The sequence below is a fragment of the Aegilops tauschii genome, chromosome 3 (assembly GCF_002575655.3).
Source record: "Aegilops tauschii subsp. strangulata cultivar AL8/78 chromosome 3, Aet v6.0, whole genome shotgun sequence".
Taxonomy (NCBI): Eukaryota; Viridiplantae; Streptophyta; class Magnoliopsida; order Poales; family Poaceae; genus Aegilops; species Aegilops tauschii.
This window is the reverse complement of record NC_053037.3, coordinates 489,459,051-489,471,687: the sequence shown is the minus strand read 5'-3', so window position 1 is coordinate 489,471,687 and position 12,637 is coordinate 489,459,051. Positions and strand designations below refer to the sequence as shown.

General features: G+C 42.1%; 1 protein-coding gene and 1 pseudogene across 1 annotated transcript; both read right to left on the bottom strand.

The window, feature by feature from the left end:
- Positions 1 to 2,485: 2,485 nt before the first annotated feature.
- Positions 2,486 to 3,481, bottom strand: LOC109768887 (acidic endochitinase SE2-like; annotated as a pseudogene).
- Positions 3,482 to 11,265: 7,784 nt separating this feature from the next.
- Positions 11,266 to 12,193, bottom strand: LOC109768888 (zinc finger protein 6-like). The gene is made up of 2 exons (XM_045234447.2): positions 12,104 to 12,193; positions 11,266 to 12,011 (listed from the first exon to the last, which is right to left on the bottom strand). The coding sequence occupies exons 1-2, from the start codon at positions 12,128 to 12,130 to the stop codon at positions 11,400 to 11,402; spliced, it is 639 nt and encodes a 212-aa protein (XP_045090382.1). The 5' UTR covers positions 12,131 to 12,193; the 3' UTR covers positions 11,266 to 11,399.
- Positions 12,194 to 12,637: the final 444 nt, after the last annotated feature.

The following is a 12,637-nucleotide window of genomic DNA, read 5'->3' as shown; positions in this document are numbered from 1 at the left end:
CCATGCAATTTATTTGTAGTTTTATTCTCACAAAGTACTCGTAGTTTTATTCTTGCAAAATAGTTTCATAGTTGTTCTAGGTAAAGCAAACGTCAAGTGTGCGTAGAGTTGTATCGGTGGTCGATAGAACTTGAGGGAATATTCGTTCTGCCTTTAGCTCCTCGTTGGGTTCGACACTCTTATTTATCGAAGAAGGCTACAAACGATCCCCTATACTTGTGGGTTATCACGCACCAGCCCTTTGTGGGCTGGTCTGTCCCTCCCTTGGCCCATTAAGCCCATATCTTTGCCGGGGGTGCCCGGAACCCGTTCCGGTGACCCTATATGTACCCGGTACCCTCCAGAATACTTCCGGTATCCGAATACCATCGTCCTATATATCAATCTTTACCTCTCGACCATTTCGAGACTCCTCGTCATGTCTGTGATCTTATCTGGGACTCCGAACAACATTCGGTCACCAAATCACATAATTCATATAATACTAAATCGTCATCGGACGTTAAGCGTGCGGACCCTACGGGTTCGTGAACTATGTAGACATGACCGAGACACCTCTTTGGTCAATAACCAATAGCGGAACCTGGATGCTCATATTGGCTCCTACATATTCTACGAAGATCTTTATCGATTGAACCGTTATGACAACATACATTATTCCCTTTGTCCATCGGTATGTTACTTGCCCGAGATTCGATCGTCGGTATCCACATACCTAGTTCAATATGTTACTGGCAAGTCTCTTTACTCATTCCGTAATACATCATCTTGTAAATAAATCATTAGTCACTTTACTTGCAAGGCTTCTTATGATGTGCATTCCCAAGATGGCCCAGAGATACCTCATCGATACCCGGAGTGACAAATCCTAATCTCGATCTATGCCAACCCGACAAACACCTTCGGAGAAACCTGTAGAGCATCTTTATAATCACCCATACGTTGTGACGTTTGATAGAACACAAGGTATTCCTCCGGTATCCGGGAGTTGCATAATCTCATAGTCGAAAGAATATGTATTTGACATGAAGAAACCAATAGCAATAAAACTGAACGATCAATATGCTAAGCTAACGGATGGGTCTTGTCCATCACATCATTCTCCTAATGATGTGATCCCATTCATTAAATGACAACACATGTCTATGGTTAGGAAACTTAACCATCTTTCATTAACGAGCTAGTCTAGTAGAGGCTTACTAGGGACACGCTGTTTTGTCTATGTATCCGCACATGTATCAAGTTTCCGGTTAATACAAGTCTAGCATGAATAATAAAAATTTATCATGATATAAGGAAATATAAATAACAACTTTATTATTGCCTCTAGGGCATATTTCCTTCATTCATTTACGAACAAGTGTTGATAGACCCTAAGAAGGCCTATTCAGTATTCACATCCCAAGAATGTATGGTGACCTCAACTGTAGATCATGGCGTATACACTATACTTTAGACCAGCAAATGACAATTTGCACTACATCTCCAAGTAGGTATGTCACACCTATGTTCTACCAACGCAAGTCTTATTATCATACTGACATCACATATACTCACGACCTACGAAACAAGGTCATCGACAAATGATATGCTAATCTTCGAATATGTGCGCTCATATCCTCAATGGCTAGCAATTGTTATCATAACATCATACAACAAAGAGTTTCACAAAAACTAAAAGTATTCACCAACCTATGTCAAGATGATATTGAAGGACAATATTAGTAAATCATGGATACATGGGAGCATAATCATCACTATAATTGTCTCTAGATCATATTCCCAACCGAACATGTGACGTAAGGCCAAGGTTTGATAAATGAAGATGAGGCAACCTATTTTGTCTATGCTATACAAATAACTTTTCTCATATGGTAAAACAACCACTCATGTTCTCTTATGTTATGTACCTATGTAAAAGAAATTGTTGTTTGAATAGTGTTTTGGCCTTTGTTGGCTAGTTCAGTTGTATTGTAAACTTTGTACTCAGGAAATTTTGGAAAATAAATCTGGTAGGTTGTTCTCCCTTCATCGTCCCACAAAATATTAGTGTATGTTTTGTCTCTTGAGATATGCAAATGACTTGTTGACGTCGTGCAAGTGCACAAGAATAATTGTATCAAAATTCCAGGGAAGTATTTTCCAAAAACTTGTTATTCTTAAAAAAGAATAATAACTTTCTTCCAGTTCTAGTTCTAGCTCTAGTCCTAGTTTAGCATCATCTATATAATTTCTTCTAGTTGCAAGATGGCGAAAGTTATTATTCTTAAAATGTCGACAAGTCACATTGTCAGTGAATGGTATTCAAACTGACCAATATTGAACTAGAACCACAGTTGACCAAATATTGTACACTTACTTTTCTGTAGAATCAAAAGCAGTGTAGTGCATGATGAAAAGTATGGAGTTCAAAATTTGATGTAATATGAGACCTGGTTCAAAGAAACTATACTGTGTTTTTATTCATATATTCACATATGGCAATATCAGACGTCATCTCAAACAATTAACACATGATCCTATGATACATAATACAAGACACATAATAATAACAACTCAACCAAACGAAATAGACTAGAGAGAACTATCACACATCGCTCTTGATGGCAGAGCTATAGCCGGTTTGGTCATCATAGAACTTGGACCATAGCATGACACCACCGTACTTTGAAGAGCCCTTGATGAGTGGCAGCACACGTGAAGTGAGCTCGCTGGCAGGGACGAACCCTGTGCCCGCCGCGTCCTTGGAGGCCGGAAGCCCCAAGAAGATCTTCCCCGCCGGCACTGACTCCCACTTCTTCCACGCGTCCATGAATGCCCCCCGCCCCGCACTGAACTAGCATTCTTCGTTGTTGTAGAACTGCACCCACACATAGTCGAACAGCCCAGTGCTGGTCGCACCGCCGTCCCATTCATCCGGGAACGGGCACTGCGGTGCCGCGCTCAGCAGTACGGTATTGCCTCCGTTCTTTCCCAAATTCTTTAGGTCAGTGGCGAGATCGTTCCAGAACTTGGCGCTGCCTTGCTCGATGTCAAAGTCAATGCCGTCCAGCACGACGTCGCCGAGGGGACCGGAGGAGGACGCACCGCCCAGGTAGTTGTTCCAGAGGTACAAGGCAACCTGCTGTGCGTCGCCGGGAGAAGAGAGGCCATAACTACCATCGCCGCCGCCGATGGAGAGAAGGACTTTCACGCCACGGCTCTGGCACATTTTGATGTCCTTGCTCTGGCCTCTGCAGCCACCGGACGAAGGGTCGCAGTGGCTGGCAAGGTCAAGCTGTGGCGTTTGGCCCTTGCCGAACTTTGGGAGAAAAGCGAGGATGACGAACTTGTAGTTCCCAGAGGCGCACGTCTCTGCTAGCGACGCCTCGCCGTCGTTCTGGCCCCAGTAGACGGCGATGCTGCCGGCATGGCACGTCGCGAGTAGCGCCACCAAGAGGGTGGCAGTGAGCTGGAGGAGAGGGAGAGCTCGGCTTGCCATGGCTCGGTTAAGTAAGGCTGAGATACAGAACAAATTTCGTTGCAGCCGGTATGTTTCCATGCTAAATAATTTTATACTAGGGCTCATCAACGGTTGATCGAAGTTTAGTGAAAGAGAGCGCGTCCCCTAAAAAAGGGTGCGTCCAAATCACAAACGCTCCACCGTACTCGACCAAAACATCAACAATACGTGCGATAGAAATTGCGCCTTCTCCTCTGTTTTCTGGGCGTATATTACAAAATCTTACTCCTTCTGGTCTTTTTTACTCCATACATAAGATTCGTCTAAAGTAAAACTTCAAAAAGTTTGACCGACTTTATAAAAAAAAGTATCAACATTCACAACACGAAATCAACATAGATGTATCATGAATTTAACTTTTACATTGTATAACTTTAGAATTATGGATGTTGATATATTTAATATAAATACGGTCAAACGAGTCCTGACAAATTTTATATGTGAAGTAAAAAAGAACCGGAGGGAGTACTAAATATGGACTAGTTTATTGTGATACGGATGCACATAGTTTAATTACGGAGCAGTCAAAATGTTCCTACCGAACCTTTTGATATCTTCAAACGCACAAGTGTGTGTTACTCGAACGGACAAAACATCAATCCTTCCATCCGGCCCCGACCGCATGAAGGCCCAACCCTAATTGCGGGAAGCTTCAAGCCGCCAAGCCGGGCACTTCTATATCTCGGTCATAGCAAGATGTAGGGCAGCCTCTCCTGAAGGCGATTGCCAGACCGTGCCAGCCCAAGTGTGCGGGAGGCCACAGGCCACAACTTGATTTCTTTAATGTTTTTTCATGTTTTTAAATGTGTATAAAAATATTTCTCATGTCTATGAAAAATGTATACAGAGAATATGCAATGTTAATCAATCATTTGAAAAATGTTAATCACACAATTGAAAAATGTTAAATATGTATAGAAAAAAATTTATACATGTATACAAAAAATATACAATATGTATGAAATTAATTTTAATCATGTATGAAATTAATTTTGATCATATATTTAAATGATATTAAACTTGTATAAAAAATGTTAATCGTGTGTTGAACATTTTAATGATGGCAATACACATTTTTCACACACAATATACATTTTTTATATACATCAGAAACAATTTACATACATGTTTAACATTTTTAAAATAAAGAATTAACTTATTTTGATTATATGTTTTTGGTGTCTACTTTTATTTAATGTATGGTGTACATTTCTTTTACACATCAGTAGCATTTTTATACACATTTAATATTTTGAAAATGCGTGATCAAATGTTTTTCATATATAAAAAAAGAAGACAAACGAAAACTTAAAAAGAAATAAAGGAAATCATTATAAAAAGAAAAAGAAAACCCCAAAAAAACCACCAAAAATAGAATAAAAAGGCGAGAAAGAAACAAAGAAAATGAAGAAAAAACCTATAAAAATCAGGAAAGATACAAAAATAAAACTGGCAAAAAAATGAAGAAAAGAAAAAATACTAGTGAAAACCAAGAAAGAAACAAAAACAAATCGAAGAAAACAAAGGAAAAATAAGGAAAATAAAAGAAAAATGAAAATATGATAAAGAAACAAAGAAAACCAGTGAAAAACAAAAGACCTAAAGAAAATCGGCGAAAAAACAAAGAAACCGAAAAGAGAAACGAAAAAAACAAAGAAACCCGCTTTTGAACCAGTGAAGCGACCGTAAGCCATGGAGCGAAAAAAAACAATGAAACAATGTGACCCAGTTGCTACGCAAGAAAAAAATTTCCTTCAGATAAGAGAAGCTACCGACTCGCAATAAGCGACTAATAGCTCTTGCGCGCCACCCCTGCCCAACACCGAGTCCCCGAGCGCTCGCAAACGCGAATGAATGGCACAGCTAGCCCACCCGACACTAGCACTGCTTGATTCCATGGAGACTACTCAACGTGCGTGAGTAGAAAAAAGTGTGTGTTGTTTCAAACACACGAGATTCAAGGTTTATCTTGTTCAAACCAAGCCACCAAACCAGTAGCGGCGGCAGGATCAATCCATACCCTAGGCAAGTTGTTAGATACTGTATGCTACATTGCGCTACAGTGTCATTTTTGCTACAGTAAACAATGCCAAACTCCTCCACGCCCTAGGCCAAGGCCCTGCCTACCTGGGGCCTAACACAACCCCTGCTCCGAACCATGATCTGGTTTGAATGGTTGTACTTGTTGCGATGATGACATCACTCTAAAGGCCAAACACATGTACATTTGGGCAATACTTTTTGGTATCTTTTTCCTTTTGTGTGTGTGCTTGTTGGGGGTGGGGGGGTGGGTAATATGATTATGTCCAATGAAGCCCATGAGTTGTGTTGGGCATGAAGGAAATATGCACTAGAGGCAATAATAAAGTTGTTATTTATATTTTCTTATATCGTGATAAATATTTATTATTCATGCTAGAATTGTATTAACGGAAAACTTGATACATGTGTGGATACATAGACAAAACACAATGTCCCTAGTAAGCCTCTACTAGACTAGCTTGTTAATCAAAGATGGTTAACTTTCCTAGCCATGAACATGTGTTGTCATTTGATGAACGGGATCACATCATTAGAAGAATGATGTGATGGGCAAGGCCCATCTGTTAGCTTAGCATAATGATCGTGAAAGTTTTATTGCTATTGCTTTCTTCATGACATATACATATTCCTTTGACAATGAGATTATGCAACTCCCGGATACCGAAGGAATACCTTGTGTGTTATCAAACGTCACAACGTAACTGGGTGATTATAAAGATGCTCTACAGGTATCTCCGAAGGTATTTGTTGGGTTAGCATAGAGCGAGATTAGGATTTGTCACTCCGAGTATCGGAGAGGTATCTCTGGGCCCTCTCGCTAATGCATATCATAATAAGTCTTGCAAGCAATGTGACTAATGAGTTAGTTGTGGGATGATGCATTATGAAACGAGTAAAGTGACTTGCCGGTAACGAGATTGAACTAGGTATGAAGATACGGACGTTCGAATCTCGGGCAAGTAACATACCGATGACAAAGGGAATAACGTATGCTGTCATTACGGTACGTCCGATAAAGATCTTCGTAGAATATGTGGGAACCAATATGAGCATCCAGGTTCCACTGTTGGTTATTGACCGGAGAGGTGTCTCGGTCATGTCTACATAGTTCACGAACCCGTAGGGTCCGCACGCTTAACGTTCGATGACGATTTGTATTATATGAGTTATGTGATTTGGTGACCGAATGTTGTTCAGAGTCCCGAACGAGATCACGGACATGACGAGGAGTCTCAAAATGGTCGAGGGGTGAAGATTCATATATAGGACGATGATATTCAAACACCGGAAATGTTTCGAGGCATACCGGGTACATATCCGAGTACTGGGGGGGTTACCAGAACCCCCCGGGGGAATAATGGGCCTTATGGGCCATAGGAGGGAAGCACACAAGCCCACAAGGGGTGGTGCACCCCCCCCCTAAGGAAGGAGGCCGAATAGAAGGGGGTTCGGCCCCCCTTTCCTTCCTCCCCCCTCTCTTCCCTTTTCCCCCTTCCGGTAAAAGGAAAGGGGGAGGCCGAATTGGACTAGGGGCCCAAGTAGGATTCCTCCTACTTGTGCGCCCCCTTGGCTGCCTCTCCTCCCCTCCAACCTATATATACGTGAGGGGCACCGCTAGAACACACAACATTGATTCCTAGCCGTGTGCGGCGCCCCCCCCCCCCCCCACCCCCTCCATAGTTCACGCCTCCGGTCATATTGTCGTAGTGCTTAGGCGAAGCCCTGCGCGGATCACTTCACCATCACCGTCACCACGCCGTCGTGCTGACGAAACTCTCTCTCAACACTTTGCTGGATCAAGAGTTCGAGGGACGTCATCGAGTTGAACGTGTGCAGAACTCGGAGGTGTCATACGTTCGGTGCTTGATCGGTCGGAACGAGAAGAAGTTCGACTACATCAACCGCATTGTCAAACGCTTCCGCTTTCGGTCTACAAGGGTACGTGGACACACTCTTCCCCTCTCGTTGCTATGCATCTCCTAGATAGATCTTGCGTGCGCGTAGGATATTTTTAAAATTTCATGCTACGTTCCCCAACAGGACACACTTTTCCCATGGTGGTAATTGAAATTTTGATGGCCAGAATAACTACACAAGTGGAATGGTGATAAAAATAGCGTATGCAACTAGGTATCTAAATCAATAAATCAATGTCATGGTGGTAACCGGAACTTGAAAGTTGGGTAACCATGATACTGCTATCGTCATAATTATAACCTAAATTACCCCATAATTATATTACTGTTACGATGGTAATGCCAAATTGAATGACTCAGTAAGTACATATATATGTTATGGTGATCACTCCTACCTAGACATCTGAGTAATTACATCAATGCAATACTGGTAAATATGACATGTGTAGATTCTATTGTGGAAAGCATTTACCTAAAAGTCTGGGTAACTACACCATTCTATGGTCATAATGATAACCTAAATACTCTCTCCATTCACAAATATAATATGTTCTAACTTTTTTCTAAATTTGATGTATATAAACACATTTTAGTGTGCTTGTTCACCCATTTTCAACCCATATGTCGTCCAATGTGAAATATCCAAAATATTTTATATTTGTACAACGAGGGACTAGTTGAGAAACTACATACATATGTGTGATGGTAGCTGTAATCTATGGGTGTGTTTGATAGGGTGCATGAGGGCAAAAGTTTTCAATCCGACCCACTTTTACTTGTTTGGTAGGGTGCATGGGCTCACCTGGGCTATGCCCATCTAATGCAAAAAGGGCCCTCAGTCATGCCCATCTCATGCAACCTAGAGAGGGTGCATGGAGGCAACCATGCTCGCCCCGACCCTCGTCCCCACCCATCAGAACACGTCCAAATATGTTTAAATTTCAAAAATTGTTCGTAATTTCAAATTTTGTTTAAATTTTCAAAAAATATTTAGAATTTCAAATTTTGTTTAAATTTTAGAAAATGTTCAGAATTTCAAAATTTGTTTTAATTTTCGAAAAAGTTCAGAATTTCAAATTTTGCTTAAATTTCCATAAAATGTTTAAAATTTCAAATTTTGTTTAAATTTTCAAAAATGTTTAGAAATTCGAAAAAAATAAAATGTTCAGAATTTTAAAATTTGTTTATTTTTTATAAAGTGTTCAGAATTTCAAATTTTGTTTAAATTTTCAAAAAACTCCATATATTCAAAATGTGTTTAGATTTTCAAAAAAATGATTGGCAGCCTGCATGTCCAAACCGGTTGTAAATACCCCGTGCTACCGTCTCCCACCGGTTACACCTAATAGTCAAAAAATATGCTCAGCCTGCATGAAATTAAGATAAAAGTTGCCACAACCGACGAAAATAGCACGAGATGACTAAACACCTAGCTTATTATTGGGCTGTTGTCCAAACCGGTTGTAAATACCCCGTGCTACCATCTCCCACCGGTTACTCCTAACAGTCAAAAGCTCACTGGCTTCTGGAAGAGTGAGTAATGACCACATACGGATCCAAGTAGTGGCCGTGTATATAACCTGTAAAAATATTATAAGAGTTTGTCTGTTAAAAATCATATCATTTATGCAGTTCCATATAGCCAAAAGTAATGCGCATACTCCTATCTGAATATGTCCCGCAGTATTTGGCTCCACTCCACTTAGCCACATCCCAAATAACGTGTTAATACTATTTGGAGGGCTAATATTAAAGGCTATACGAATCGAACATCATAAAAGTTTGGCGAGCGAACAATTGAGAAATAGGTGTTGAATAGTTTCATCCTGGTCATAAAAGCAACATCGTTTACTACCTACCCATCTTCGCTTTGCCAAGTTACCCTTAGTCAGAATCACCTCCTTGTGAACGAAGCACGTGAAGATTTTGATTCTTAAAGGTACTTTAATCTTCCAAATATGCAATGACTTTGGAATTGGACCAGAATCAAATAGGTCTAAATACATAGATTTCATTGAGAAAACTTCATTTACAGATAGTTTCCTATGAATTGAATCTGTCTCATCAGAGAGGTGAATGTCCATCAACCTCCGCACGAGATGTAGCCATGCTTCCCATTGGTCTCCTACTAAGGACCTCCTGAACTGGATGTTTAGTGGGTCAGACTGTAATACTGTAGCAACATAAGCGTCTTTACGCTGTACAGTATTATAAAGAGACGGATATTGTGTGGCTAAAGGCGTCTCCCCTAGCCATGTATCCTTCCAGAATATAGTTGAATTACTGTTCCCAATGATGAACTACATCCTATGAAAGAATGTTGCTTTCATCCTCATTAGCCCCTTCCATAAAGGTGAATCATCGGGTCTTACAGTAACCTGGGCCAAGGTCTTAGATTGCAGGTACTTATTACGCAAAATTGTACCCATGTAACTTCATCTCAATCGAAAGCCTGTACAACCATTTACTCAGCAGGCATCTATTCTTTACTTTGAAATTCTCAATCCCAAGCCCACCCTGGTCCTTCGGTCTACAAATAATATCCCACTTGGTCAGCCAGTATTTTGTCTTTATCTCATCACATTGCCAGAAAAATCGTGATCGATAAAAGTCTAAGCTTTTCCATACCCCTACAAGTACTTTAAGGAAAGACAATAGGAACATTGGCATACTTGTGAGCACTGAGTTTATCAGTACCAAGCGACCACCATAAGACATAAGCTTACCTTTCCAGCAGTTTAGTTTTTTTATCAAGTTGATCTTCAATACACTTCCACTTCTTGCTGGATAGTTTGCGATGATGAATTAGTATGCCTAGATAGCTAAATGGTAGGGACCCCAGTTCACATCCAAACAATTGTCTGTAAGCCACTTGTTCATCTTTGGCTCTCCCAAAATGGAACAATTTACTTTTGTTAAAAGTTGATCTTCAACCCCGACAATTGCTCAAACAAGCATAGCACAAGCTTCATTTCTCTAGCCTTTGCCAAATCATGTTCCATGAAAATAACAACGTTGTCAGCGTATTGGGGTATGGACACCCCTCCCCCCGTCCACAAGATGGGGTACGAGTCCGCCTACGTGCCCATCCTCTTTGGCCCTACCAATAAGAATTCTCAACATATCTACCACTATGTTGAACAAGATAGGAGACATCGGGTATCCCTGTCTTACGCCCTTTTGCGTCTGGAAAGAATGGCATGTGTCATCATTCACTTTAAACCCTACGTTGCCTTTTTGCACAAATGACTCGGCCTGTCCTTATCATATGCCTTCTCAAAGTCTACTTTGAAAACCAACCCATCCAGTTTTTTCGAGTGCATTTCATGTAGTGTTTCATGTAGGACGACAACACCCACTAGTATGTGTCTGCCCTGCATGAAAGCCATCTGAATTGGTTGCACCATACTATGTGCAATCTGCATCAGTCGGTTCATACCAACTTTAGTAAAAAAAATTGGTTTCAAGTCCAGTAGTTTTTTTTCAGTAGTTACAATGAAGTGGGAAATCTAACCTCCTTTTCTTATGGATTAATTTAAATATTGGGTAATCTTTGGTTCCAAGTTCAGTTCTTGTTCTATGCCTAGTATGTGCTCAAATATATTAGCTTACAAAACATGAGATGAATATTGTCAACAATGTCAGCACGATTTACTTATGGATTAATTCAAATGAAAATGGTTATATATATTCAATATGATATGATCTGGAAAGAATATTTGAGATGTATTTAATTCTTAAACGATTTTCCAGATATTATTATCATGTATATCCATCGGTCATTTCTTCGCATGAAAGTCCGAATGAATGAAAAAGGAGAAATATGATTCCCAAGAGAACGGCAGAAGTGACATGGTCATAAGCCTTGGAGGATGGGACTTGACAACTCGTTACATTATATGGTTAACTCATGCATGTGAAGATGGAGTTATCCAATTTCACGATGAAGTGGCCGGAGCAAGTCTGAGATCGAGGTCGAGCCCCACCCCCATCGCGGAGGCTTCCTCGGTACTGTCATCCGCTGGAGTGCAGGCACGAGCACCACTGCTGGTGCTGATGGCGGCGCTGCCGCAGTCCCTTGGGTCCTGGAGCAGCCGCGGCTCGGCGTGGCACCCACCACCGGCTGGCAGAGCATGGAAGGGCAAGCCCGCCGCTGACTGGTGCGCGAGGTAGACCCATCTGTGGAAGGCGTCCCGCGTGTAGGCCGACGACCCTGCGTGTCCCACGGCGATCAGGTGCCCCGGCGGCGGCGCGAAGTAGCTCATCCTGGCGTCGACCTGCAGGCGCGCGCGCTTCAGCTGCTGCCGCTCCTTTTTGTGCGCGTTCTGATGCCCGCCCAGCGCCTGCGAGTTGGCGAACTCGCGAGAGCAGTACTGGCACCCGAACCTCCGCGCGTCGGCCGGCGGCGTCGGCGGCGGAGTCAGCACGGCGGCAGCGGCGTCGGTGGCGCCGCCGGGCACGTCGTAGCCGAAGATCCTTAGGGACGACGGGCTTGCTGGCGTCATCTTGGGCTGGTCGCACCGTATGTCCGCCATGGATGAGCGCGCTTGCTAGGTGACACGTAAGTGTTGAAGTGCTCAAGTGTTAGCGACGCATGAGGTGAGAGATTATGTAGCGCGCGGGGAGCAGAGGGAAGTCGCACCTGCACGGAGAAAACGGAGTCATGCATGGGACGGGAAGAAATCGGAGGACATGCTCGTGCCTGCACTCCAGCGGATGACAGTACTAGAACGGCCTAGCAAGATTGGAGGTAGGTGAGTGAACATTGAGCAGATGGTCACACGCAACGCCAAAGCTTCCACCTTCCAGATGAGACATCAAAGTAGCATCGTTCTAGAACGGCAAAGTACGTCTGCTTGTGCGCTACGCTGGCCCTCCGGGATGCCATTCTCGTACCGCTCGATGTATGGGTGTGAATGACATCTTTATCGATTGTGTCGTTTGTAGATGGTGACATGAAGGTTCCATGAGTTCCGCGCAAGGTAGGACGTACGGAAAGGGAGGGGAATTTTTGGTGTATGGGGACATATGCATCCTATATGGGAAAAAATTAGTAATTCAATAAAAGGTCAAAAATTCCTGAAAATATTTTTAAAATAAACTTGACCTTCTATTGTACTCGTGAGAAATAAAATCCACAAAAAAATATATCCTTTTGTCTTCTTTTCAAAACAGA